At 50.9% G+C, this 27,136-nt stretch overlaps 1 protein-coding gene and 1 long non-coding RNA gene across 6 annotated transcripts in view; both read right to left on the bottom strand.

The window, feature by feature from the left end:
- Positions 1-9,331, bottom strand: part of LOC136992304 (uncharacterized) — a 32,697-nt gene extending 23,366 nt beyond the window's left edge. The window contains exons 1-2 of the long non-coding RNA XR_010884490.1: positions 9,270-9,331; positions 8,761-8,856 (exon numbers count right to left, since the gene is read on the bottom strand). This is a non-coding gene — a long non-coding RNA (uncharacterized lncRNA). The remainder of the gene's footprint in view (positions 1-8,760; positions 8,857-9,269) is intronic.
- A 58-nt stretch (positions 9,332-9,389) lies between these two features.
- ACKR3 (atypical chemokine receptor 3) overlaps positions 9,390-27,136 on the bottom strand; it is a 39,200-nt gene continuing 21,453 nt past the window's right edge. Inside the window, exons 1-2 of one of the 5 annotated variants that reach the window (XM_067298703.1) lie at positions 18,333-18,357; positions 9,390-11,331 (exon numbers count right to left, since the gene is read on the bottom strand). In XM_067298703.1, the coding sequence (XP_067154804.1) occupies positions 10,210-11,304 (1,095 nt within the window). In that variant the 5' untranslated portion in view covers positions 11,305-11,331; positions 18,333-18,357 and the 3' untranslated portion in view covers positions 9,390-10,209. The other 4 variants (XM_013942639.2, XM_013942640.1, XM_013942638.2 and 1 more) reach the window with 4 other exon arrangements.

Here is a 27,136-nt window from a genome sequence, read left to right as displayed (position 1 = left end):
AAACCACTTCTTGACTTAACCCCAAACGCCTCCAGAGCTCCAACACACACCGCAGGCAAAAAGCTGCTGCTCTCAGAGAGCAGGGAAGGGATAAAAGAAGCCTCCTACACAGAAATCCAGGCTATGAGGCACCTGGGACTTTCTTACTGACAGAGCAAGAGAAAAGAGGTTGCTATCAAGCACGATGGCAAATTGCAGGGAGAAAGCGATGTATGCAGCCCTGGAAGCGCTTCCCTGCCCATGCAAGTACAGTCCCGTTCACTTCTATTGAACTATCCAGACCAGACTTCCCAGCCACGTACACCAGCCCCACGATGTAGGTGGAGTCCCTGCAATTTATACCTGGAGATGCTCTTAACCCTTATACAAATAGCACGCCGGGTCCGAAGCAGTTTGAAGCATGTGTTTTCAGCTTCATGTGAGCAAATCGACCCCAATAAAGTGAGACTTCTCCCAGCCGGCAGAGAGTGCACCTACAATTTCTGAGGAGGCTTGGAACAGACCCTGTCTCGGGGTCTGGTTTTTGTTCTTCATTAATCATTTTCACGGGCCTTTGCACTCCTGGATCCCAGCCTGCCTGGAAGCAGCAACTACTGGAAACCTCACAAAGCTTTCCAGCCCAAGTGTGAAACACCCTCCCTGGGGAAGGCTTAATGCACTTCAGGTTTGCGTCCAAACTTCCAGGGGCTACGCCAAGCAGGCTGCAGCTCGGGATGTTCACCTGTCAGTGATGGTTTCCGACCCAAAACATGGGCTTTCATCCCGAAGCATCCTTTGCAAGAGCAGGATGGAGCGATCACCTGGTGTAAAGGAGCGGTGGCAGCTCTAGGCCCTGTTACAGAGCAGTGAGACCCTGGGCCAACAGGCAGACGGGTGGATTCGGTTCAGCTGCGCAGCCACAGGTGAACAGAAGCTGAGACAGTGCCTAGAGAACAGCTCACAAAAGGAAGCCGTTGAGGCTACTGATGCTCTTCTCACAAAATATCCACCTCTCTTCCTTTCCCAGCAGCCTCCTAGGCTCCAGCTGTCACCCTCCCTCTATAATTTAATGGTACAAGCAATGCCTGGCAGTCACCTCCATAGAAAAATGCAACTGTCAGGCGAGGTTTAGAAAGCTTCTAGCAATACCAAAATCCAAATGTGGCTGAGACACGCAGAGCAAAACTGTCTCCTATCCAAGAGGGCTAAAGCGTGCATGGCAAAAAGCCCCTTTCCCTCTCTCCCTTTGCTATTTTATTCTCCAGACTTACAATGAGGGCCATTCTCTCCAGGAAGCAGGAATCCAAAACCCTCCCACTTTTTATCGATTCACTGCAAAGGGAAGGTATAGACCCTCCTTCGCCGGCCAACTTCCCATTAAAGCAACCGCTTTAGGCCCATGATGAACCAGCGGAGCTGAACCAAGAGGAAGCAGCAGCCGGTGATTGTTGAGAGCTCGCAGAATCGACGTTTCCAACTGACTGCCTCCCTCGCTCCTTCGAACCCCTCAACCAAAAACACCGCATTCACCGGGCCAGACAGGAAGAGAAATGAGAAGAGAAACTTCTTTCCGACACCGCTCTCTTTATAAAAATGCCACCCCCACCGCCCACCAAAGTGACAGGGCAACCTTGAAATTCAAGCCAGTCATTGAAACAAGTTGGCTGGGTTAGAGAAGAGAGCTCAGGACTAGACTTTCAAGAGCTCAGCATCCTCAGCACATCCTACCTTTCATCCCATATTGGTTTTAGACCGCGAGGTTGCATGGGAAGACAGAGCCAAGAGGGACTTTGGCCATGCCACAGAGCTACTTAGCAAAGTCAGAGCCCACATCCAGGAGGTAGGCTCTCACGCGTTTTGCCCACCTTCAATGCAGGGAGGCAAACATGAAGAAGATGCCCTCCAGAAGAGGTTCCTTTTGACCGAATCTGCTGTGTCCCAGGCGCTGCCAGGCACAGCAGGAGGAAGCAGCGGCAGTGTCAGCGTGCCGGGGTCCTTGGGAAGCAGGGCGAGTTTGCCAGGCAGGAGACGAGAAATCTCTTTGGAGCTTGACCCCCTTTAGCGCGAGCTGCCTCCCCTCTCACACCTTTTGGAAACAGGATCCTGTAGGCCGAACGTGGCCTGTGAGGCACAACGAAGTAGCCTGCAACAGCCAAGCGGCCTGCTGGATAAGCCCGTTCGGGGTCAGCTCGGGGTGGCTTAGTCCCGGTGTGGCATCCCTCCACCGCTGGCACGCACACCCCGGCAGGTGCTGGAAAGAGCCAAGAAGGAGAGCCGCAGAAGGCACCTGTGACCTGCAGCCACCCTCCCATGCAGGCAGGTGGGCCAGCCCTGCTTCTGGCCTGCCCGTGTCAATCCCCCCGTCAACCCCACCAGCTGCAGCATTTCCAAAACACTTTTAAGACCCTTAATTTTGCAGAGGAGTGCTTCAGGCAAATTATTTCTCTCTGTGCATAGCAGCAAGCACAGCAGAGCCCCAGTCTCAGGGCAGCAGCCACATGCTATTGCCACGCTGCGGTCTCAGATTGACCTTGATGCACCAGAGAGGCGAAGCAGCCACCCGTGACTGTGTTTCACAGGAACAACGTTGTGTTGCCAGCCATGGTATAGGGGAGCATGGACCCACTACCCAGCCCCACCTCCCCAGCCTGCCCAGACACCCCAGTGCGTTCCTGACACCCCCTGTGCAGCCATACCACGTTCTGCAACACCCCAGGGGTCAATCACCGCTCGGGCACCTAACCGCTTGTCTCAACATCCCTCCCTCTGTGAGTCTAAGCTCACCTTATCCATCCTTCAACAAGGCCTTCACAACCTGGTCTCTGCAGGGGCTATCCCACTGGGGTAAGGGTTTAGCCCACCTGTAACACTGGTTATACTCGCTTTCCAGCAGGACCTCAGGTCTACGCCCCCCCACCCACGACTGCTTTCCTTGCCAGCATACAGGAGCACGACGCAGAATGGTGAGACGGGGGAGGTCACTTTTCCTCCATGCAATTTCCCACTGCGGCGCAAAGAGAAAATCCTTCAATCTGCATTCCTGCCCCAGCTCCTGGGGATCCGACAGCAAGGGTTTCGATCACGCAGGAACCGTAACTCCTCATGTTAGGAGCTGCCACTGACTGCGTGGTCGTGTAGCCCTGCTCAGTGGTTTCATTCTCCTGCGACTCTTGCAACCCAAATGCTAAATAACAATGTTTAACCATCAGGTGTCCCTTTGATAAAAGCCGTGGTGTTGTTCTGATCGATACAGAAGTGATAGGAACGATCCTTGCCAGCTGGCGGTGACGGCAGCTATAATGCTCAGATGCATATAGATCCACTCTGACTTGCAGTGACGGCGACTCGGGCTTATTATGTATCCAGATTCCCCACTGCAGGACATATAAATGTGCCTGTAGGTGGCCCAGAAACACTGACTTATTAAAAAGAAAAAGAAAAAAAAATTGAATGCAGCATCTGTCACCCTTTTGCCGAACTGTTTTTTTTTTTGTTGTTTAGTTGGTGCTTGTTTTCCAAAGATTTACATTTTTGTGTGTGTGTGTCACTCGCTTTTCATGCATTTCGAGACTTTAGAGTTTAGAAATTCAAAACACTTGTCAGTCACGTCAATCCTACTGGACAAAACATAGCTGCCACTTGGATGGGTAAAAAAAACCCAAACAAAACGCACTTTCTATCAAGCTGTGACTTGGTCACCCTACTCAATGCAACCAAGACAATGTTTAGCGAAAGCAAAAAGAAAGATCTGAGTTTTCATACTCATCGGTGGAACTAAGTCGATTAAGGTCATTTCCTAGGTAGGTCTGAAATCTTCTGCAACAATTTTTGAAAAGAAAAAGAAAAGTGCCCCCCAAAAAAGGGAAAAGTCACTACTGCAAAAACATTAAATGTGCTTGGATAACTCAGAATATATGTTGGCAAGGCAACATATCTCAGCTTGAACAGTAAACCTGCTATGTCAGATGCTCTGCAACATATGAAAGAGACTTAGGTTTCAATATATCAAGCTGAATTTACTTCTTTTCAGCTTCTCATGGTAAAGTATTTGATGTCAATCCTTCCACTGTTGCAATCAATAGGGTGACCTTACTTAAAAGTTTCCTGACCTTTGCTGCTGTCGGTGTTGTTCTGTTAAAATGTAATTTAACTCTTTTTCTTTAGTCTGGAAATAGCACTGTACAGACAGCAAACATGACGGCGTTTTGTTTTTCCCCCGGCTAACCTACAGAGCAGAGGTAAAAACATCCATCATTACAGTTGGCTTGAAACCAGCCAACGTCAAAACCGGTATGACATGTAGTCGCCCAGATGCTCTGCTGAAGTGGATCTGTTGAGTTGCGCTGATCTCATACCTCGCATTGGAGCTAAGCCCATTTGCATCTGCAGAGGATCTGGTTGGTTTCCCTGTGTTTTTTTAAAAAAACCTAAGCCTATTTGATAAGGTAAATAACCAGCAGGGCCTCGTTCTGAGGCGCTTGCTCCTGTGTGTTGAAGAGCGTCCCACTCTAGCACTGCGATACGGTTGCTTTCCGAGCGAGCTAGAAGAGGGAGGGCATCAAAATCTGCCTTCAGTGAGCTGGTCCTCCATCATGATGCACTGAAGACAGCAGTGCTTGTATGCTAAACCCCTCAGCACACAAACATCTGACGGGCTCATGTCCCCGGGGGGAAAAAATCAACTGAGCTTCCCATGGGATCCTTTGGAGAAGACTAGTTCATATGCCGGAGGCTTCTGTTTCTTCCCTTGATTCCTGGCCATAGCTAGTGACCATCTGATTGTCCTTCTTATTTTGTAATCTAGCATCAGCTTTTCAGCTCTTGCTATTCTTCATGCTCTGCCCCTCGGTGAAATGGCAGCGGGATTTGTAACCAGGGCTCTGAGGTGGGGGCTGAACCTGAAATATTTCAGCCGTAGGACTGAGTGGCTTCACAGCATCACTGGGATGTTGCTGTCATGCTGGTACTAGGAAGTTATAACATTCACAGGATCAAGGCCACTGCGCATATTCCACATAATCCTTGAAAAACAAACGGATTGAAACCTACTAATTAAAAGAAGAACAAAAAAAGTGAACTGTTGCCAAAGAGCAACTACTGAAACGGAAGGAAAAGTATTCTTTGCACAACAGCAGGTGTTAGAAATGTCAGCGGCATGCTTTAGGGTTACAGCTGGATTATCCATCACAGGATCTTTGCAAGCCTAGTTTGAATCATATCATAGCCACGTAATGCAAGTGCTTTTGCAAAAGCACATTCGCATTATCTGTTTTGTTGCCATTATTGTATCTTTGCGTATTGCTGTAGGCTGGGTATTACACTGCATTAATGGTGCTGACGCACGCACATGCACACACATACATTTGCACAGGATTATTGCTAGAATTCCTGATCCTGCTTATAAAAAGCTCTATAAATCCTGGATAGCTCCCTTCAAATCAGCAGCATAAACCTACTTGAACTCCGGGGTGTAAATCAGAGCAGATTCTGGCTCAGCAGCTCTTTAGCCACACAGTGTAAGAGAGAAGTGAAGCCAAAAGCGTTTCCCGGGCTTCCCCCACCCCGAGGTGAGAATAAATACAAACTAACCCCCCAGCATCCATCCCGGCTTGCGCTTCACGCGCTACCTCTGCATCGCGCCCCGCTCGGCCCCACGCGGGGCTAAGCACCAGTTCACAAAGCACCTCGTCCCAGTCCAACTCGCCCCATCAAGCAGCTCTCCGAAACAGATTAAGATCTGGCTTTGGCAGCGCTGCCGTGGACACGTGCTTAAATATTGCTCACAGCTGAGTTATTTCGTGCTTCTAAGTAACTTTAAAAGGCTTTTATGCTCAGTGAACTCATCAAAGGCTTGATTCTAAAGTCAGCAGCGTTGAAACCATGAATTAGCCAAAGGAGAAACAGGCCAGTTAGCGTGTTAGGCGCTTCTTACGACACATTATCTAGACGGTTGCCAAAGGATCTGATTTAAAGTTGCTGTGCTACACCTGAATGTCGTTTATGGCTCATAAAAAGAAATCTGTGTTTGAGTAACAATAAAACGGGACTGCACTTTCTATAAAAAAAAATAAAATATCCTCTCTCCTAGAGCAGATGTATTTTTATTTGCTCGGTGTCTGCCTCCGAGGCACGTGCAATCTGACAGCACTGGAATCCTTTCAGCCTTAAGGTCAAACAGTTAAGCAGGGGGACTTGCTCCAACATGGATTATGACATGTTACATTTGATTTTCATTCATTTTTCCACTGAGGCTCTTTCCTAGCGAACTTGACATCTTTGGAAAGTGAGACCCTGAGTGTCTGAGCGCCATACACCCGTAGCTGCCAGAGGGACGAGGGAGATTCCCGGGCACGGGCACTCCTGGGAGTCAGATCCCTGGTCATTCCCCAAAGCTGCCGTCCTGCACCAACAGCGGGAGGAGGCAGAGACTCTTCGTAATATCCCCAGCTCCAGGAGTGTGACATTTGTTCAAATATGATTACAACAGCCACCGCATCCATTACGAGAAGTCACGGTTTCTTCTATCAGAGGACACCTGATTTCACTCACCTGTTATCTGCTGATAAATTCTCCTTCACACCAAGCTCCAAGGTGCCCCAAACCTTCTTTTCAGTCTCAGTGCAAACGCCAGCTGGGACACCATGCCACACACTTACAGCACAAGGCGAACCCGCTAAAACATATGTACATTTTTTCTCAACCACACATCTTTTTTTCCAATTGTGCTCATATTTCCGCCAAAGTTTTGAGGGCAATTTTCCGCACAAAATGATTCTGAGTCAAAGATATGCAACAACAGACAAATTTGCTCCTCTCCTCCTTTTGTAAGGTTTTAGCCTCCCTTGACTTCCCATCCCATCTGCTCGCTGCCGTCCCTCTTGCAGAATCATGGCCGCTTCGGGGTTGCTCACCTCCGATGCCAGACTCCGCCGTCCGCCTCCCCACAACGGCCAACGCAACCCACGCCAGCAAGCCCACGCTCACGTGGCTGTGGGAGCTTGAAGGGCAGGGGAGGGCTGCGATGTGCTCAGTTCTGTGGAGGGGGCAGCAGGACCCTGCCAAAGACTATCTCCAAAAGTGGGCAAGCGAACGTGTCTATGGCCCAGAAAGGCCCTCCTTGGCCGTAGCAAGCCGGCTCCTGAGGAGTCCGGCTGGAAAGCTGCTTGTTGAGTTATGACTTCCTTAACGTTATGCATATGGAAGGCAACGTGTGAGTTCTGCCTCTGTGCTGGAAGAGAGCAGACGCTCGAGCGAAACATGGGGAGTCTTGGCTGCCCTCATCGATCTCACCAGGCCTCTGGGGAATTCAGAGATGCCTCCCCAGCGTGGGAGGCACGGTGCCCACGAGACACCGCCGGCCACCCAGGGAGGTCCTCCGCAAACACAGGGCCACGGCAGCACCTTAAGGCTTGGGGGGATGTGGGGTGGGGGTGCATTTCTCTCACAGTGGGTTTGGCCTCCTTCCCTTTTCCCTTCCTCCCTGCAGCAATGCGACCAGAAAACATTACGGCAGGTCACGTTCTTTTGGTCTGAACTAATCTAATAGGATATCACAGTTTTTCCCCCCACTAGACCTCTCTGTTTGATCCCACTGGTGCTGATCCCTGGAGAGGACCTCCCTCAAGCAGATTCGTGCACCTTTCCCAAACCCAAGCGCCGATGGACAGGAGTGACCTTGCGTCCCAGCTCTGCCTGCCTCTTTGAAGACTGCGGAGACAACCAGGGTGGTTAGCCCCAGGCCTTCCCATTTGAGAAGCTGGAGAGGACCCAAGCCTGCTACACTACAGCTGCTCACAGCGAGGGTCACGGTCTCAACTTTGACCCAGCCTCCCAGCCCAACCCAGCTTTCAGAAAAGGCATCATTCTTCCACGATTCATCTCTCCAAGGAAGAGGCCTAGAAATTTTATCTGTCTAGCCTACGCAACAAGCCTGCAGGACCTCCCCGACACTCAACACTAACTGGGATCTCCAGGGTTGACGCTGTGCTGCAAAGTAGCAAACTGCAGAAAAAAGACAGTTGGGAACTTCTGAAACGGAGGCTCCAAGCCAACTCAAATCTCTGAACTGGCCTCAGCATTGCATGAAAACATATTGCCCTGAGATAGGATTTGAACTGAGCTACGCTGCTATAAATGTCTGCGCGGAAACATATTGCCAGCACCCCCCAGCACAACAGAGCGGGATGACGAAAAGCAGTAACCAGCACTGTCCGCGAGGACTCACGGACCCAAGGATGGATCCTGGCGTAGGGAAGGCGGTGCCCCTCCACAGCAGGCATATTTCTTATCAACACAGTGCCTCCAATTTTAATTGTCAGCATGAGGGAGCACCTTCTTTACAGTACTAAGAAAGGCTTACGGGAATCTCAAAGTCAAATAAGCATCTTTTCTAGGAAGCGTCTGTGCAGAGGGCTGTATAGCAACACTGTTTTAAATATGCCGACACACAGCAGAAGCCCTTCTCTGCAACAGACTCCTCTAGCTGGAGATGAACCAGTGCTTTTTAAAAACACCTTTACAGCTCTAGCAATCATCTATTTTTTAGGGGATCTTCTTTTGAGAAAACCATAACATCACGGATAGAAAGAAGCAAAATATTCCAAAAATTGTTTGGCTGTTGGGATTTCAGAGGGACGAGGGCACGCTGTGTTTATAACAGGAACTTAAGTGTAATCTTCACAGCAAAGCAGTTTTCACTGTGCAGGAGTTGCAAAGACACGCAAAACACCAACAGCAAGTCAACGATGGGCTGTGAGACATCACTGATTTATCATTAGTTACCTTGTCCTGGGACGAAGACGACCGTGATACAAGCGCTTCACTGGCTTAAAGAAGATCTGCTTCAAACATCCGGCACCAGCTGAATCTTGCCCCACGCTGACGATACGACATTGCAAATTCAGCGCAAACCATAGCAAAGAGAGGAATAGATAAAAATGGATTTAATGATTTTAGGACCGCTCACCTCTGAATGCTATTGCAAGCCAAAACCACAAAGGACTGAACCCATATTAGAACAAACCTCCTTACTATTTGTAAGCTCCTGTATTTTTGTTCCAAGTGTTGATTCCTAAAATAGAGACACGGCCTTTCATTGTTCCCAACAGCTATTACCTTAAAAATCCATTGGCTTTACCCTCCCAAAGAGCGCTCGCTCAAGCCATTCTTGCACAGACCCGTTCCTCCCATCCCTTCCCCTCCTACCATTCACTAGTCCTGTCTCACGCGCCGCCTTCGGGGCTCTCTGCCTGCCATCGACATACACCGTGAAAGCGCAACCAACAACTGACCTGTTCGCTGCTGCACCAAAGGAAGGACAGAATGTGGCCCGGTGTTTTCTTCTTTTTGACTTTTTTTCTGAGGAGAGGAATGGGAGGAGAGGGTGGGAAGCAGCTCAAACCACTGGCATATATAGTTTTTCCAGCTCTTTATTTTACAAAAATAACTTACAAATAGAGACGACTCTCAGAAGTAATATCATTCATTCTGCGCATAAGGATACAACTTTGTGAAGCACGATGTAGGAGTTAACAACTCTTACAATACTGTTAATTTTAACATGACGGTAACTATTCTACAGTACATACATTTTCTGCTCCAGACATGGGTACAACCACCATATAGAGCTATGGTCAATAAAGTGTGCCAGCCAATGAGGATGCACATAAGAGATCATTTCCATACTGCTATTTATTGCCATCCTCTTACCTAGGACAGTTAAAACCAAATAGCAATCTAACACTCAGACTACAGCACTCTGGATACACTCATCAGCAATATACTTCAAATACATGATAAAAATATATTTAACTTTCAAATACAATCGTATAAGGTACACCAATAGCCAGAAAATAAAGTCTTGAGCTTTTAAATACAACACACTATATATATAACATATACAATGAGACCAAGAGGGAATCTACACATGGAAGAAAAAGCTTATCTTGAAAATGCATGCTATCTATGGTACACAATGGCTTCGTTTGCTAGAAAGTCTCTTCCATTTGCATAGCAGTGTTGAGAAGTCCAGACTGGGCTAGCGGGATATAAAACAAAACACACCGACAAAATGTTTGGTTTTGGTACCACTTCCATTTTGCGCCCGATTCCACTCCTAAATTACAGTTTGCTATTTCTCTTCTGTAGGCTGTAACTCATGCCCCGTTCATAACAAGCACAGGGGAAAGAAAAAAGAAAATAAGTCAAAGCAGTGTCTTTATGGAATTGCAATCATTTGGTATTTTGCTCCAGAGCAGAGTATTCTGCTTCTGACACTCTGGAAGCATCGATAAGTTTGGTGAGACCAGTTTTGGCCGAGTACTTGAAAATAAAGGCTTTCATGAGCTCGTATCTGTAGTTGCGGTTAATGAAGCTATACAGGATGGGGTTGACGCAGCAATGGACTAGAGAGAAACACTGAGTGATGTGAAGAGTGGCGTACAGAAAGTTCTCCATTTGACAACTGAAGGGTATGAAATGAAGGCTATAGAAGATGTCAAGAAGGACAGCTGCATGGTAGGGTAGCCAGCAGACAAGAAACACAACCACGTAGGAGAAAATGATCTTCCCATTGCTCTTCCTCTCTTGGTCACTGGAGGCAGAGATGCTCTTCGCAAGGAGGAAGTAAAAGAGAGCAATGATGGGAAAAGGGATAAGAAAGCCCAACACAACGGAGATGAGCTCCATGCCAATCAGCCACTCTTTGAAGCTCTCCTCTGGATACACGGGACGACAGTAGGTTTCGTTGTTGGAAGAGACCGTCTTAAGATAATAGGTGTCTGGGAGAGAGGCACTGAAGGCAAGAAGCCACACTAAGATGCAGATGCAGCGGCGTATTATCTTCTTCTTGCGATTACTGGAATTGGTGAAATAGGCAACGGAGAGATAGCGGTCCACACTCATACATGCCAGGAAGAAGATGCTTCCATACAAGTTGATGGAAAATATGAGGTGAGTTATCTTGCATGTAATTTCTCCCATGTGCCACTGGTTATGCTGCACAAGGGAGACAACCCAAACCGGAAGGGTGATGACGACGCACAGATCAGCAATAGCCAAGTTAAAGATGTAGAGGTGGGTTTCATAGCCAGTCATTTTGGCTTGGAGATTGACCCACACCACAACAGAGTTGGCCACCAGCCCTATGACAAAGATAAAAATGTAGAAGAAGGACAGGGTGTAGAGCAGGGCGCTTTTGTTAAGTGTGCCAGGGCATGCTGTTGTATCAACTGTGATGCAGTCACCATTGTGGCATGTCCAGTTGATCTCTGTGAAGTTGGCCATTTCCAGAAAATCAAGGACTGAAGCCAAATCAAGGGCACTCATGTTCGCTCAGTTCAGAATTCAAGTGACCTACAGACAAAATAGGATCAAAAGAAAAGACCTGGGTTAGCAGGGATATTTCTACCTCTGTCTTTGTAACAACACGTGCATGCAGTCTGCCAAGAGGACTCCATACATCGGATGCGCTGTTTTGGTGATGCTGTTTTCTTGTAAAGCACTTTCCATTAGAGAGATCCATGCAGTAAAACAAAACAAAACAAAAATAACAACAAAAAAACCCAGACACGTAACAAAACTCATCTGGTCAACAAAAGAGGTACAACATTAGCTTTTTGTGTGATTTTTTATTACAGCTCGTGTCTGACATCATCAGGTTGGCTATCGTCCCCGGGTGTGAAATCCGCAAAGTACACCGTGGCCAAATAAACGTCAGGCGACTAAATCTGTCTTCTCTAGCATAAATGATGATACTATCGCTTTCAGCAGGGGAATCTTTAAGCCATTTTATCTGCACTCCTTCAAGCGTAGTAGAATCGATCTGGTTGATACACAGTACCGTAAAACATTTACCACAAGCTCTGGTAAGCATCTTGTCAAGTCCAGCTCCAGCTGCATTCAGCAGAAATGGGGAACTAAGGGGCTTTGTACCCTTGTCCAATTTCAAATTTAAATCCTGCTCCATCCTCCCCCCCGCCACCGCCAATTCTACTTTACAAAGCGTCCCCTGTGTTTAACGATTATCACGTAGCACTGAGAAAAATCAGAGCTTGACCGCTGAGTAGATCTGCCAGGCTTAAGTTTTCTTTTTAAGATGAGAGACTTTACTTACGAAATACTCCCCCATCACAGCTGGCTCAACACAAACCACTTCCTCCCCACCTTTTCTTCTTTTTTAAAATCTACTTTCCTGCCTCTTCGACTCCTATTTCCATTGGCAGACGGTGGACAAAGCAAAGGGCTACTTGTGAAGTTCCTTGCCAGCAGAAGGAAGGGCCCCAACAGAACGACAGGGCTTGCACAAAATCCGAGCCCGACTGTTAATTACTGCTGTGCTTTTGGGGCGGTGTAAAAGGCCTCCTCTCCCCGCTGGGATCCTCCCACCCCACGGGGCCTACAATACCACCCATGGCAGCAGCACCTCTATTCGATGCCTGCCATCTTGGCCCGGGAACATCACACTTCAGCCAAGGAACTTCTGGAGCTAAAAATATGCAGGGCTACGGCTCAGAGCAAGAGGCAGGCTCGCAGCGCTGGTAGCAGCGCCATGGCCCTGGATGGGCGGTATCCAACACCAAGGGGTCGCACCTAGGCTTCAGCTGAGCTCCTGATTCAGCACTGAAGCACAGACTCATCCCGTTTCCCCCAAAGTAACATGCAGTGTTTTGCTTTAGCTGGAGCATCCAGTTGGGTTGCAAAGGAAGAGCAAGCCCGCTAGTGCTACCTGCAGGCTTCCAGCCCACCACAGGGAGCTGGACCACCTTGGTCCAGCAATTTTATGGCCCGGCACAGGCTCATTCCACCTGCAGACTTCAGAAAAGCTCTGAGAGCTGCGAAAGCCACATCTGCGGCTCCAGGAACTGCACAGCAGCTGCGTCTCTTCCAACGAAGGGCAGTCAAACTGGCACACATATTGCAGCGCTCTGTCAGTCCTTCCCTTCTCCTAGCTCAGTTGTTATAAGTAGTTCTTCTCCTAATCTGCTGTCTGGCCACTGGAACAGTTATTACAAGGAGGACGGTCTGAGCAAGCTGTCAAGGGATACAGTTTGCAAGGGATCTGTCAAGAAAAGCATTCCTCACTCGTTGCCCTTGTTAGCTGACGGTTTCAGTTTGCATTTCTCTTCCCCTCCTTAGGATATAAAATTCTCTGGACACTTCTAACATCCTGAATTGTGGCCAGGAACCTTGTTCTTCTCCACTCCCTTAACACAGCCCATCCAATTAGAGGCAAACCATATAACTCGCATCGTCCTTCCGCTTTCTGCTTCTGCCCTGGGGGCAATGCTGATTTGAGCGAATAAATGGCTGGAGCGTGCCAAGCCAAAAAAAAGCACGGGGAAAGTACTTACACGGCTGTCTGTACTCCTGAATGTCCTCAATCCCACGATCTCTCCTCCCTAAAGAATCTCTCAGGCGCAGTGCAAGCTTCAGCGGGGCCTGCAGGGCTGCCTACATCAAGGAAACTACTACAGAAAATTCTGCTGCCCTTAGGTTTCCTCATGCTGCCGACTTCGCAAGAACAAACTGCCAGGAGCGCAAAGGAGACAGCGAAGCAAGGAACAGTTTATACGCATTTCTGCGCTACGCATCCTCTTCTCGCATCCCATCGGGGACAGGCTGCTGGGCCGTGCGAACCTCCGTTCTGCCCAGGCCGGACACCGACACGGACACCGACACCGTGTTCTGCTGCCGCTGGCAGGCTCAAACTTCAGAAAAGGGTCGTTCATTTACACAGCACCTCTCAATGGGCCATTTACATAATTGGCTCTTCCCAGACCTCCCACCCTTCCTGCCTGCCACGGTCCAGGCTTCACCAAAGCCACAAGCTAAGGAAGGGAAGGGAGATAAGGGGGGGAGATTACAGAAGAGGATTCAAGGCCCTATTGTCCCCGTGGAGGGGAAGTCGGTGGCACTGACAATGGGGAGGGACGTGCACACATCCAAGAGAGATCAAATCTCTCCACAAACAGGGCCCAAATTGCCCCCATGAGGAGATCTAGCCTATCGTTTCAAATCCATACAGCCTTCCAGGCTTTCATCCTGCTGGTGTGCCGAAAAGTAAGGTTGGGAATCAAACCAAATTAATCACCTATTCTACTAAAGACTACCCCACCTCGTATCTTGCTTCAATAGAGTCAAAGCAACTCAAACTTCTCCCCGTATAAATGCACGGCAGAAAAAACAGACGTGCCAAGAAACAAGTGAGTAGATGGCGACAGCCTACATCAAAAACTAAAGGCTGGAAAGCTGCCTCCCCCCTCACACCCCTGCTGGTTTCCATCAGATCTGGGCATGACCCACACTGTGCTGTTTAAATCCAGACTCCGGCGTAACCTGCCCTGCCTAGCGCAAGGAAGAGGGTGTCATCTGTGATGCTCCCAAGGAGCTATAGCAACAGAGAACACCACCCTCTGTGGAGATCAGAGATTTCAGATGTCCTTGTCCCACCACCCCCAGCGCTGTCTACAATGTCTACACAGAAGATAGCACAGCCAGGGGGCATGGGCCTCCATTTTGTCCAGCAGCCTGATCCATGTAGCTAACTGAAAACCTTGCAGAAAACAGGATCGGACCCCTGGCCAACACCACAGCAGTGGCAGACCTGCATCAGACAGAGAGAGGATTAATCCATCAGCAGATATCAAAAGGACTTTACATGGCAGCATGCAGTAACTCCTGTTCCTTCTGGGCAGAGGAGGCTAGATCAGGGCATCACCTGATGGAGTTTCACCCCAACAAACTTCGGAGGCCTACATCTGAGCTAGTCACCAGTCTTCCCCTGTAGACAGCAGAGAGAAATGGGCATCTCTAAAATCATCTGATTCAAGTTCAGACTCTTCCTAAAAATGCCTCACAGACTAAAGAGGGAGCCCAGACAGTAACAACTCTCCGACTTTGGATAGATGAATCCTCCTCTCCTAACGATGGCCACCAAGCTCAGGAGGATAAAGAGCAATTTAACTCATTTCTATGCAGGGCATAAGGACCGATCCTGCCCCTGCAGAGTTACAGGCCACCTTCAGATGCCCCGTAACTCGTGCTTGACGCAGGCACAGGCAGCAGAGCTGTCAAACTCGGACGTGACAGCACGCTGCCCTGATCCAGCTCCTCGGGATGCTTGCTTCAGCCCAGCTTTTCCACTGTTTGGAGGACAACCATTTTCACCAACCCTCCTACGTGGCTAGGCAAGCACAACACCTCCAGGCAGGCCCCTAGAACAACCGACCCCGCTCCTCTTCCCCCTGCCCACGCTCCACCTACGAGCCAGGCACCAAAGGCAGCCAAAAGCCCTCGTCGCTGTCTGAAGCCATCAGTGCTGATAAAATCACACTAGTTGGCCCAAGGAGGCTAAACCACTCAGTTAAAACAAGGTGGGCTTAAACATGTCTGCCGCAGCCCCGCGCAGAGCCCTCAGTATGAATCTTCCTACCAGGACCGCAGCCCAGGGCCGCGAGCAAAGGGGAGCACGGAGTTTGCAGAGGAAACACAGCTAGTCACCGGGCTTTCGGCACGGGGCAGTCTTTGGGGAGCGGGCTCCAAGTGAAAGAGGAAGATCTGCTCCCCACTAGTCCTCATTTGGGCTCCAAACATTAAAATTGCAGCTGACGCTAAGCATACAGCCAAGACAGCCTACCTCCGAGCCCAGGCCCCCGACCCCTCCTGCAGACAGCAAGTCTCCTGCTCTTTAGTCGCTCTGTTTAAAGCCTCAGCTCCTGGAGACACGTGATCCCATGAAGTTCACCTTCGCGTTGTCTTTTCTCCTCATCCTCACCGTACATCTCACCTCCCATCTTTCAAGGCCGCTTAATTGTGGGGAGAAGTGCAGCAGCATGATCCCCGCACCCCTTTAATGCCCCACTGGGAGGTAGCGCAGGTGGGCCTGGACACCTCCTGGGAAGGCATTCGGACTTGTAAGGGGAACAAGCTCTTGTCGCTTCTCGAGACCCAAGTTCAAGCTAACCAGGACAGGGCTGTGACCACCCACTGCCAGACCTCTGATGCATCCTCTGAGAAGAAACTCGGCTCCGACTGTCCAGTGTCAGACCACTGATGACAACGGAGAGGCAGCAAGAGTGAGCAGAGCGATGTGCAGGCAGGAACAGGGCAGCAGAGAAGCCCTGAATGCTCACGCCAAGCAACGCACTGCGGCCACTGGCCTAGAGCGGCACGGCTGCCTGGCCCGGGACAGCGGCTCGAAGAGAGAAACACTTTCCTGGCTGCTTCCGAATTAACGACCCCGGGGATCGTACTGACTGCAAACGATGCCTAGCCTGAGGCTTGGTCTGCCTCCGTCCCTCCGTTCTCTGTGCAGGTCTGCAGCGTGCACGTGCGTCCATCTGTCTGGCCCTGCCTGCATGCCTGTGTCCTTTCGCATCCCCAGCGCGGTAATAAAATCTGGAACCGATACGGCCTCCCAGGCTCCAAGCCCTAACGGGGGGAGGAGCTGCTGCCACGGCTATATGCAGAGATTACAGCATTACCAGGCCAGGCTGCCTATAGTCTGGGATTAGCTGTTGTAACCTGAGCTCTGATTCCCACCCAGATTAGTCGGGAGGTGGGGGGGGGGGGGGGGGGGAGACCAACAGACACACTGGTGGCTTTTTATTCCTAAAAATATACTTAGTGCTCTCTATAGACAGCAGAATAACCTAGAAACTTGTGAACAGAGCTAAAATTACGTTTTGTGTCAACTGCATACAATGTTCCTGCGTGCCGCTACCCCTTTGCCCAGCACGCACGTGTGCTGGGGCTGGTCCCCACCACGTCTGCGTCGGTGCGCAAGAGTTAAGGCAGGCAGGAAAAGAGTTGCCACCTCAAAAGCTTCTTCAGACAATCGGAGAGCTCATGGGAGCCAATGCAACCTGCAATATTCATCTCTGCCTGTATCTCAGGCACCAGACGCTACTTCCCTCCACAGCCCACTTCCAGCTCTCCCCTTCCCCACCGCCAGCCCAGGAGCTATGAAAAAACAAACTAATAACAACAAAAAAAACCCAAGTGTGGGTGTCCCCCAGGTGCACTCACACACAAGGGTAACACAGCGCCACGTGGTATTTTTCAAGCCCTCAACCCTTGCGGCAGCTTCCCAGCACCCTCTCTTCCACCACTTTGCTGTCTAGCGGTCCAGGATTGCCAGCCCAACGGAAGAGACAGGACTCCTCCGAGCAGCCTGCCCTGCTCTTGGACCTGCCTGGAGGCATCGCAGCGGTGTGGGCAAACCAGCTTTTACCTTTCCCTACAAAAGGGGAAAATAAGCTATGCCAGGAGAGCCAGGATCACTGCTCTGGCTGGCCCAGCCATCCCTCTGTCAGGTGAGCCACCACCGTACGCACCTGGACCCTTTCCAAGGCACGGGACCGGCCTGGTTCTCCTGGCACAGGGAAGCGGGCAGCAAGGCCCCTTCCAAGCTGTCTGGCCACCCCAAAGGGTGCACCCATACCTAGCTGGCCCTCATACTCAAGCAGACTTTGCAAGATTGAGTTTGGAGCATTTAAACCACCTTTTGCAGTTCTGAATTGCAAAACCAAGAAACAAGCATCCCGCGCAGCTCTCGATCATGCTCAGGTATGCTGAAAAAAGGAGCTCCCAGAAGCGACTGCATCCACTCCGGATTTTGCAGCCAAGAAACTGGGGCAAGCACGGCTCGTGGGCACGCTGCGAAAGCAGGTGAATCAAAAGTCTTCCCTCCCAAACCCTCCAAGCGCACCGCCACCTCCGCAGTGGCAAGCGCACGAGGCGGTTCTGCCAGCCCAGGCACAAACCTCGCCGCGCAAAACCCAGGAGGGACGTGAGAAAGGGAGAGCCCGCTGCCCTCCCGGTACGACCTGCGCGAGCCTGGGAAGATGGATCATCTCACGAGCCAGCGACGGTCCGGGACGCCGTTCGGGCAGCCGGGCGGGGAGGCACGGAGCTGCTGGATGCAGCCAGAAGAGTTACCGGAGAGAGCCTGGCTCCGCGGGGCCGCCTCGCTCGGGGCTCCCTGCCTCCTCCGGCGACGGCTGCTCGCGGCCCGGCTCCTCGCTTGCTCCCCGGGGCTCTCACGGGCGCCCGAGCTGAAAGCAAGGCGCCCCGGGCCGCCCGCCTGCCGCGGGGCAGGTGCGAGCGCGGCTCGCTTGGAGCAGCGGGGACCCGCAGCGCAGAGCGGCGACCTCCGCGGCCCCCCCACCCCTCCCACCCCGCCCGGGGCCGGCAGCACGGCCCGGCGGCAGCGCGGCGCAAACTTCGCTCCGCTACGGCCGCTGCCGCCGAGCCGCCCCTCGCCGCAGCCCTTCAAGGGGCGGCGCGGCGCGGCGGGGGAAGGCTGCGAGCGGGCCGGGGCCCCCCCCCCCTGCCGCCCGCCCTGCCGCCCTTACCTCCCGCGGCCGGGCAGCGTCGGAGCGACTGAGCGCTGCGCCCCGCCGCCTCGCCCTTATATAGGCGGCGGGAACCCGCCTCCAGAGGGCGGGCGGGCGGGCGGCGGGGGAAGCGGCCCCGGCCCCCCGCCCCGCCCCGCCCCAACGACCCCTGGCTTTTCCATGGGGAGGAGGAGGGAGGCGAGGGGGGGGGGATATAAATATCGCGGGCCGGGCGCGCAGAGCGGGGCCCGGGGGGGGCAGCGGCGGGCGCGCAGGGCTCGGCCCCCCCCCCCAGCCGTAACCCTCCGGCCCCAAAATACAGCCTCGGAGCCGCATTTGTTTTTATACCCCCACTAAGATTAACCGCGAGGGTTGGAAGGGTAGAAAGCCGCGGTCACCCAGTGACAGGGGACGGAGAAAGGGGACCGGCAGCAGGCGGGGAAGAAAACAAACTGGAAAGTTTCTCTTTTTTTTTTCTTTTCTCCCCTGCCACCCGAAAATATTGAGACGAGCAGGCAACAGGAGGCAGTAAACCCTCACCTCTCCTCCCTCGCCGAGGGCAAGGCGAGCCAACACCGAGGAAAGGTGACGGCAAGCAAGAGACTTGCTAACACAACCCGAAAAGCCATTTCTTTGCGTTCCTCATTACCGGAGAAAAGGCGGATGACTGAAATGGGGGGGGGGGGGTAAGGCGTATTCAGCTCCAGCGGGGTCGCTCTGTCCGTCTTTCCTCGGGGAAGACGCTAGGATTAGACGATAAGCTACCTGCCGCCAAACCAGCCGGGCCCCGGAGCAACACTACACATTGCCCAACTGCCGAAGCCTGGAAGCAGGGTTGATCCCCCTCCAAGGGATCTGAGTCACGTACCACAAACAAGGCTGCTCCGAAAGGGACACATAACTCGGGGAAGAAGGGGCTTTGCCCCCCCCCCCAAACCCCTCCGATGCTGGAACACGCACGAGCACGCGGCGCCCTCACAACCCAAAGACACCCGGTTATTACCGAGCGCTTACTGAGACCGGATAAACAGGTTAACTAACGCGTTATAACCGGGACCTTTTAGAAACTGCGGGGCGTTTTAGTACTTGCAACCTGAGGGTCTGAATACCGCCAGAAAGTATGAGCGCTTTTCCTCCAAAAATGCTTAATCCTGTTTCCACAGGCAATTAAAAACTTGCATTAAAACCAGTTGGCAAACACACGCTTAAAAGAGAACGTGTTTTCCCATTAAAGGAAGCGCCCGGCTGAAGTTCTCGGCCTGGAAGAGAGTCTGATGCAGCAAAACAAGACGTTTTATTCCGTGGCAGAAGGAACCTATTTAAAAAGAGCACGGCTGCCGCTTAAAAGGACACCTATTAGCCAGCAGAGCGGTTTTCGTTTTTCAGAAAGAGAGCCTGCAGTTTTAACCGCGCTTCATTTCTCAGCCAAGCACGCCTCACCCTACCCTCACCAAGCAGCAGAGCCAACGGACGCCCCGGCTTTCCACCCCTGCAAGGAAGGCACAGTTAGCGTCACTGCTGTTGCTTTTCTGCCAGCAAACAGGAGATTAAGCCGTGTACTTCACGCCCTCCCCCGCGGCTCCAAGCCGGCACCGAAGCCCGTCTGGGGTTCGGACTGGACGAGCGCCTAGGTTCAGGCACCAGCTTTAGGCACGCTGGGCTGGAAGCGCGTCCCCCGCGCCGTGCCGACCCTGCGGAGCTGGTCTCTGCTCTTCCCCAGTGACTTCCGACACGTCCCGGCTCGTGACCTGGGCCTATCGCCTGCAGGGTACCGCTCCACGCGCCAGACCGTAACAGGACCGCAAGAGGCCACCACCCAGATAACCTGGGCTGCACATCCCACCTTTCCACGTGCATCTTCTCAGCACGTTCACAAACTATACTGTTGTAGGGATAGGTGCCGGGAGGGAGGAAGACAGAGGGATAAAGTCTCTCCTTGTCCCATGGATGGAGCAGCTAACTGAAACCCATCCTGGTGCCCTTTCCTGACTCACGCTATCCCTGGATGGGGATAGATAAAATCCTCCAAATATCCCAGCTGGTGGTCAGCAAAGCCTTCTGGCAGCCACTTAAATTTTAAGTACTCGCGGAAGTCTGTGAATGCTGGTAGAGCTGAATTACGATGAGTTCAGACAATGAAGTAGGACAGGATTAGATTTAACAATAAGCATATACTTTTACTAAATCAGGCTCTGAAAAATCTTAGCAAAAAAAAAAAAAAAAGCATCCTAGCAGAACTCCAGATTCACTTGGACAAAAAGCAAGTAGAGCGGTTTTTCCTTACTTGGCGTGCCAGAAATTATCATAGAGTACTACAATCTCTTCCACAGCTCTCCAAAAATACCATCCAGCATTTGCAACCACAAAGCTGCTTGCTGTCCAGGAGTTGCAAGCAACCCCGTTCCTCGCATTCGCTGAGAGCAGAGCCCTAGCTGCCCTCACTTCATTTTCCAGGTTCCTCCCTCCAGCTATCTTTTTATAGGGAACACGTTCCACATGCAGGAGAGAGAAGCCCGTCCCCTTATGAAAGCCAGATTGTGCTCAGCGTTTGGGGACGAAATGCTTGAGTGGGAAGCAAAACAACAGAGTCTCAAAAAAACACACGATATGAAACCATCCCCCCTACAGCACGGCAAGCAGAGCTACGGAGAAGCCGGGCACCCCAGGTGAGATCAGCAGAGGGTCAACGCTACCGGTGTGCTGCGGTTAGCTCGTACCTGCTGCTAAAAGCCACTCCAACCAGAGGCCTCACGGGATGCGATCTCTAACGGAGAGCTCAGCTACCAGAAACTCCTTGCGTAGCTGCAGCTAGCCAGGCGGGATGAGTTCTTACCAGCCCAAATTTCCTTCTTCCTGAAGGTGGATTTACACCCCGGGTACAGAGCACCACTCCGCCAGCAGATCTGCGGAGCAAATGGTTTGAGGTTTGGCACGAGTGGTTCGCCAGCCCAGACTGTGGGTAGTCTCTTAGCGTAAAGAAACCATAAAGGCTACTGAATCCTAAACAACATGCAACTGCTTTACAAAGGCGAATAGCCCCAGCCTTCAGGGCTGCAGCTTTCTGCTTGGAAGATAACGCATGTTACTGGGCTCCGGAGCAGCGGCGGCCAAGCTGCAAGCCACAGAGCACACAAAGCCTCAAGCCCTGGAGATCCAGCACTAACTAAAAACGAGCTGTCTCCAGACACACAGGAAAGGGCAAAGAAAGCTCCTCAACTCTTCACCCTGGTCTGAAGGAGTCTGTGGCAATACACCATGGAGGGACCATCCGTCAGATCTACTCTTGGTGCAATTTGGGGGGAGTTCATCCACTATAAGCCTCTGCTCTCTGGGGATCGCTGCCCGTCACAGCTTGGGGCCCTGGGTGAAGTCAAGGCTCCACTGCGCTAAGCGCTGTAGATAAACACACGGAAGGGCAAGCTCTGACCCATGGAGATAGGTAGGGCAGGAGAGGCAGGCAGGGAGCCTAGCACTAGCTCTGTTAGAGAAAAGTCAAGAAAATGCAGCTGAATGACTTGACTCAGGTCAGACACAGGGTGTTTGACAAAATCTGGGACTGAAAGCCAGATTATTGCTTTAAGTGCTGGTCCAATGACTGAACTACATGAGTATCTTTTTTTTCCCCCCCTCCAAAAACACAAGTCTACTGCTTACATTAAAGAGAGAGGGAGGAAAAAAACAGAAAACCAGGAATTTCTCAGTCCTTGCAGTCTCTCCCTGCTGGCATCGGGATGGAGGGCTGAAAGCCTCCTCACTTTCTCTTAAAGCTTCCCTTTCTAACTGGGAGGCAGATGGAAGCTAACGCCCAGCCCTGTCTACTTAAGTCAACAGATAAACAAAAAAAAATGCAATTTGGCAGCTTTCAAGCGCTAGAAAGATTTTTTTGGTGAGACAGTCAGTAAGGCAAAGTGTGTGTGCGTGTGGCAGGGGGAGCATTTCAATAGCCCAGCAAATATCAAAAAGGGACAAAGGGAAACGTTTCCCGATTGCACAAGAGAGGATTTGCATGTGGCAAGAGCAAGGCGGGGAGCAGCACCGCAGAGCGCGGGCGAGCGGGTGTCCAAAAGCGGCAGCATCACGGACGGCGGCAGAACAACGAGCCGGCCGGCCCAGCCACCGCCGTCCAGAAGCGCTAACGCCCACATGGAGGGGACGAAGCCAGGGAGAGCCCCAAACGCACAGGCGCCTGCAGGAAATCAGCCTGTGATCCGTGAAGTGCACAAAGGTAAAAGAGCTTCCTGCAGTCCTCCGAGTCCGAGCCAGTGGGCTGCTGGACCAAAACGCAGTATTCATTTCCTCCCTCTTGTAAGACTGCAAGTTCTGTGTCCCTTCCCAGTCACGTTCCTCACTGTATTAACTTGATGATGGATGGAGGAATAAGCTGCTGGACTAACAAAAGGGATAAATAAACGATTACATTAAAGCGATCTCCGAAATCTCAGGCAGAAAGGAAACAAGTGGAGAACTTCCAACAGGCAGCGGCTGCGGCACTGCCCAGTTTCATTTCCCCTACGGCAGAAAACAACCGTGTCCTTTAACGCCAAACCGCACCTAAAGCAGCGTAAGCAGCCATCAGCAGCAGTCGGCAAGGCCACGAGGCTGCTCTCCTGTCCAGCTCCGGCGCGGCACAGAGTGGTCAATGTTAGGCTTGTATCCAGAAGCCTGACCCGCTTTTAAAATCAGGGAGCGAGAGAGAGGAGAGGCCGCCGGCGCGACCAGGACTCATCCTAGGGCAGGGCTCCCGCTCTGGCTCGGCTCCCATAGCCTAAGCCACCAAACCCAGCAATTAAAGAGCAATCAGTGTGCAAGGCTTCCTTCCTCCTCCACAGTGTTTGCCAGCTTGTTTAAAGGTTCGCGTGATTTTTTTTTTTCAGAGAAACCCCCTTGTGGGCCCGTTTCCATTTACTCTGTAGCTCTAAAGCTGTTATTTCCAACTTTTCCACTGTAGCAATAAGGACAGGCTTTAAAAGTATGATTTTAAGGAAAGCGAGCCGAGCATGTTAGGATATCATAGGTTAAGAAGCACCAGACAGCAAGAGGCTCGTGAAAACTAGCGGTCGGAGCTGTGTGTTTTGCAGGGAGACCGTGCAGCACGGGGACCCTGCCTTCAGCATCTATCTCCTGACAGGTGATGATGAACAGTGCTGATTCCGGGTTATAATATAAAAGCACCGAGCACTTCACGCGTGTCTGAAAAATCAACCGGGCCACCCACAATTTCAACCCTTCTTTGTCTTTTCTCCTCTGAAGACACAGCCCAAGAGAGGTTAATACTTACTTCCCGCTGCCCGGCAGGGCACTTTCTGTCAATCACAGCAGGAATTGCAGCAGCGGCTTTCGGCGAGCTCCCCGGATGCCCAACGCCAGGTACGGCGCGCATTCCCGCGCGCTCCACTGGGGAACGGGACCAACGCAGCAATCGCCTGGCCGTTTTCGAGGCGGAGAGAGCTTTCAGGAGAAATCAATTGGTGGTATAATTAGGAATATTACCCATGTAGCTAATAATTATCTAAAATGGCTCTCTCCTTCACAGTTCATTTCCACCTTACCCTCAAATGAAGGTGTAACCTATGGATGTTATTCGGGGCTTCATAACCTAACGTCATAGGCGTTATTGCAATTTAGTTGAAAACGCACCGGAGCATGACCATGAGGAAGATAAAACAGGATTCTGAGCAAGAAATCCTGCCCGGAGCGGTTAAGCAGCTAGCAATGAAGATTTTCAGAGGCATTGATTTTTCTATAAGCACTACCCAAAATCTTTCCTCTTCGCACAGCATCGTCTCAAATTAGCAACATGACATATATGTCAAGGGTAGACAGAAGCCATGTTACAGAAAACTGGATTCTAACTTCCATTAGCAACAAGTGTTACAAATGGTGCACCAGGAACAGAAAAGGAAGAGGGGATTTAAATTAGGATGATAGAATCGCCCCTCCCTTTGCTTTCTTCGATGGGGAAAAAGTCCTGCTAGGTGTAAAATGACTAAATATTACATGCCGGTAAGAAATAAAAAATTCATTAAATCATAAATCTTTTGGAAAGGGGATCTACTGGGGAGATTACGTTCGCTTTTCATGAACATATTAATTCAACAGTGGCATATCATATTGTTCTCTGCGGGGGGAAAAAAAGACACATTGTTTTAAAGTATGATATTAGAGCAGTCCTTTAGGAAGGAAAGCAAATATAACCTTGGCAAGGAAAACTGACTACATGAGCATCGAATAAGGGACATTAAAAACAGGGCCCAAGTCCCAGCTGCTGAAAGTCAGCATAGCTCGACTGGAGTTATTGGAGCCAAGCCCACGCATGGGAGCAGAGAACGAAGGTCACCCTGATTTAGCAGCGGCTCCTTGAAAATGTTAAGTAAACGAACGCAAAGGGTAATTTTTTACTGGGCTCATTGTGAGCAGTCGCTGTCTAGCCCACTAGCAAACACCGACAGCAGGTGAGATGACAAAAGCAGTACAGCTACGTTCTCCCCAGGTTTGACATTTGTTCACTGGGAATTATCTGGCATTCTCCTTCTGGGTTCAGGGGGCTTCTGAACTCCAAGGTCTCCCAGCTCCTAATCCAGCTAGACACTCAGGATTTGGGTAAACTGGACTGCCAGCTGCAAAACACAGCCCTACCGGAGCCCTGCTTCGGCTGCTCCCTACGTGCTGTCTCAGTTCTCCTCTCTCCAGGAGCCTCCAGTTCTTCCGTGGCACGTGCCCTGAACCGTCTGGAGCAGACTGATACCCATCTCCTGCTAATCGCAATCAGATCAGAGCCAATAAACACCTCCATCACCTGAGCAATCACATCTGGCTGACGTTTGAGGAGTGCGCCGTGCGCAGCCACCAGCAACATATGGACGAGGCCTCCTCAGGACGGGCAACCCTCGCTGATCTGGCAATGCTGCATCTCTCAGGTGGAGGTGGAAATGGTCGGGCTCCCTTTTCATCTTCTACCACCCTGGCAGCAAAAGCATTTGGAGAGTGCGAAATGCAGAGCCAGGACTGGTCTCTTGACCTCCGTTCAAAGCCAAGCTACATGTCACGCTTATAGTCACACTCCAGCTTAGGCTCCCTGCCCCATACATCTTGCATCGCAATGGGAGCTTCCCTCCCTCTTTCTCCAGCCATACCTATAGCCTGGTGGTTAACACAGTCCCATGGGAGACGTAGGTTTGACCCTCCTCCAACTTGGCTTGGGCCCTAGAGGACACTGGAACAGGACTCCTGCCCTCTGTGCAAGTTCTCTAGATGCTCAGCTCTGTCAGAGAGGCAGCGCCTGTACAAATCCTTGCTCCCTTGCTGAGCCCTGCTCTTTCTTTGAGCACATCTGCCCTCACAAGAAGGTTGTGGATCACAGACAGGCAAAAACGTGTGCAGATCTGAACATGGTTTGCGACCTCCAGAACAATGTACAGTTTCAGACTCACAGCACCCCCCCATCACTGGTCAGTGCGAGGCTGCTCTCTACTCACTACATATCCCACAGGACCAAGATGCCTAGATACAACTGCTTGAATTACCCAAGCAATGGAGCTACACTCACAAAAATTTTTAATCCACACGTTTTTATTGCCAGAAGACTGGCTTCTTCAGAGGAGAAGCTCAGAGCAACTTCACGCAGCTCCATAAGCACAAGCACAGTCATCCCAAGCAGGTTCCATGTTGTTCTGCCACGCGGCTGCTCTCGCAATAGCTACAGGAGGGTGTTTGATACACACACAAGTTACTGTCCTTTCCCTAAGACAACTCACCATCCACGGTAGCTTATTCCAGATTAACAAGGGGAGAAGAGAGCTTAAGTTTACGACGCAAAATAACAATGACTGCTGAGTAGCAATAACACAATTCATGCCACTTTGACCACGTCAGAGTCTTAACTAGTTCAAGCACAGATAACTCAACTTGTCCCATCAGGAAGGTCTCAAGATGGGATTTACCTCCCTTAACTTTCAGCATTTGCATCTCTATCTAAGCTATGAGTCTGCACTCCCAAGCAGTCAAGCACGGGATAGTCAGTCACCAGAGCGCAAGGTGAGATTCCACTGTCTGAACATCAGCACCTTTTTTAGAAGGAGACAAATTGCTCCTTGCCCTCCGCTGACTATGACGGGAACCCACGGTGAGTTATTCAACTGCAAATGGCTATGTTTTATCGGTAGAGGCCTATCCTAGATTCTGAGCTAATCCAGTTAATCACATTAGCCAACAAGGATGCTAAAGGGCTCAGATACTCCCAAATAACTAACAGTTAGGGTACATGACTGTTGTAGGTAATCTTAGGGTTTTTGCAGTCTTTTCCAAATTCCAAAAGTCTATTTGGAAAGACTAAGATCCAGATTGTACAATCTGTTACGTGAACAGGGAAAAAGACATCCACACAAGCCCCTTGCCTGAACTGCGTGGGACTCTGCATGAATAAAAGAGCATAGACACGCAAATACCTGATGGACTTGGACTTTCGCTTCTCTCTTCCCTTTTGCCAATCCAGCTATCTCAATAAAAAGTTTCCCATCAATCCCAGTGAGGTGTGAAATTTGAAGCATCATTGCCCCCGCCAACTAGAGTGCACACAAGGCTGTTCTTAGGCAATTAAATGAAAAGATAAAAATAAAAAGGGTTAATGCAACATTAACCATAAGCGGTCAAAACAACAAAGTCAGCGCATACAAAACACAAGGATTCTTACTGCAGCATTAAGCTATACATTATTTATATATTCGCCATAAATATATTGAACTACTCACTGGAGGTGAAAAACACTAATAAGGCTGTATTTTTCTCCACACCTGGGCCAGATTCCCAGCTGCGACAAGCAGTCA

Source organism: Apteryx mantelli, chromosome 6, assembly GCF_036417845.1.
Source record: "Apteryx mantelli isolate bAptMan1 chromosome 6, bAptMan1.hap1, whole genome shotgun sequence".
Classification (NCBI taxonomy): domain Eukaryota; kingdom Metazoa; phylum Chordata; class Aves; order Apterygiformes; family Apterygidae; genus Apteryx; species Apteryx mantelli.
This window is presented reverse-complemented; position numbering and strand designations above follow the sequence as displayed.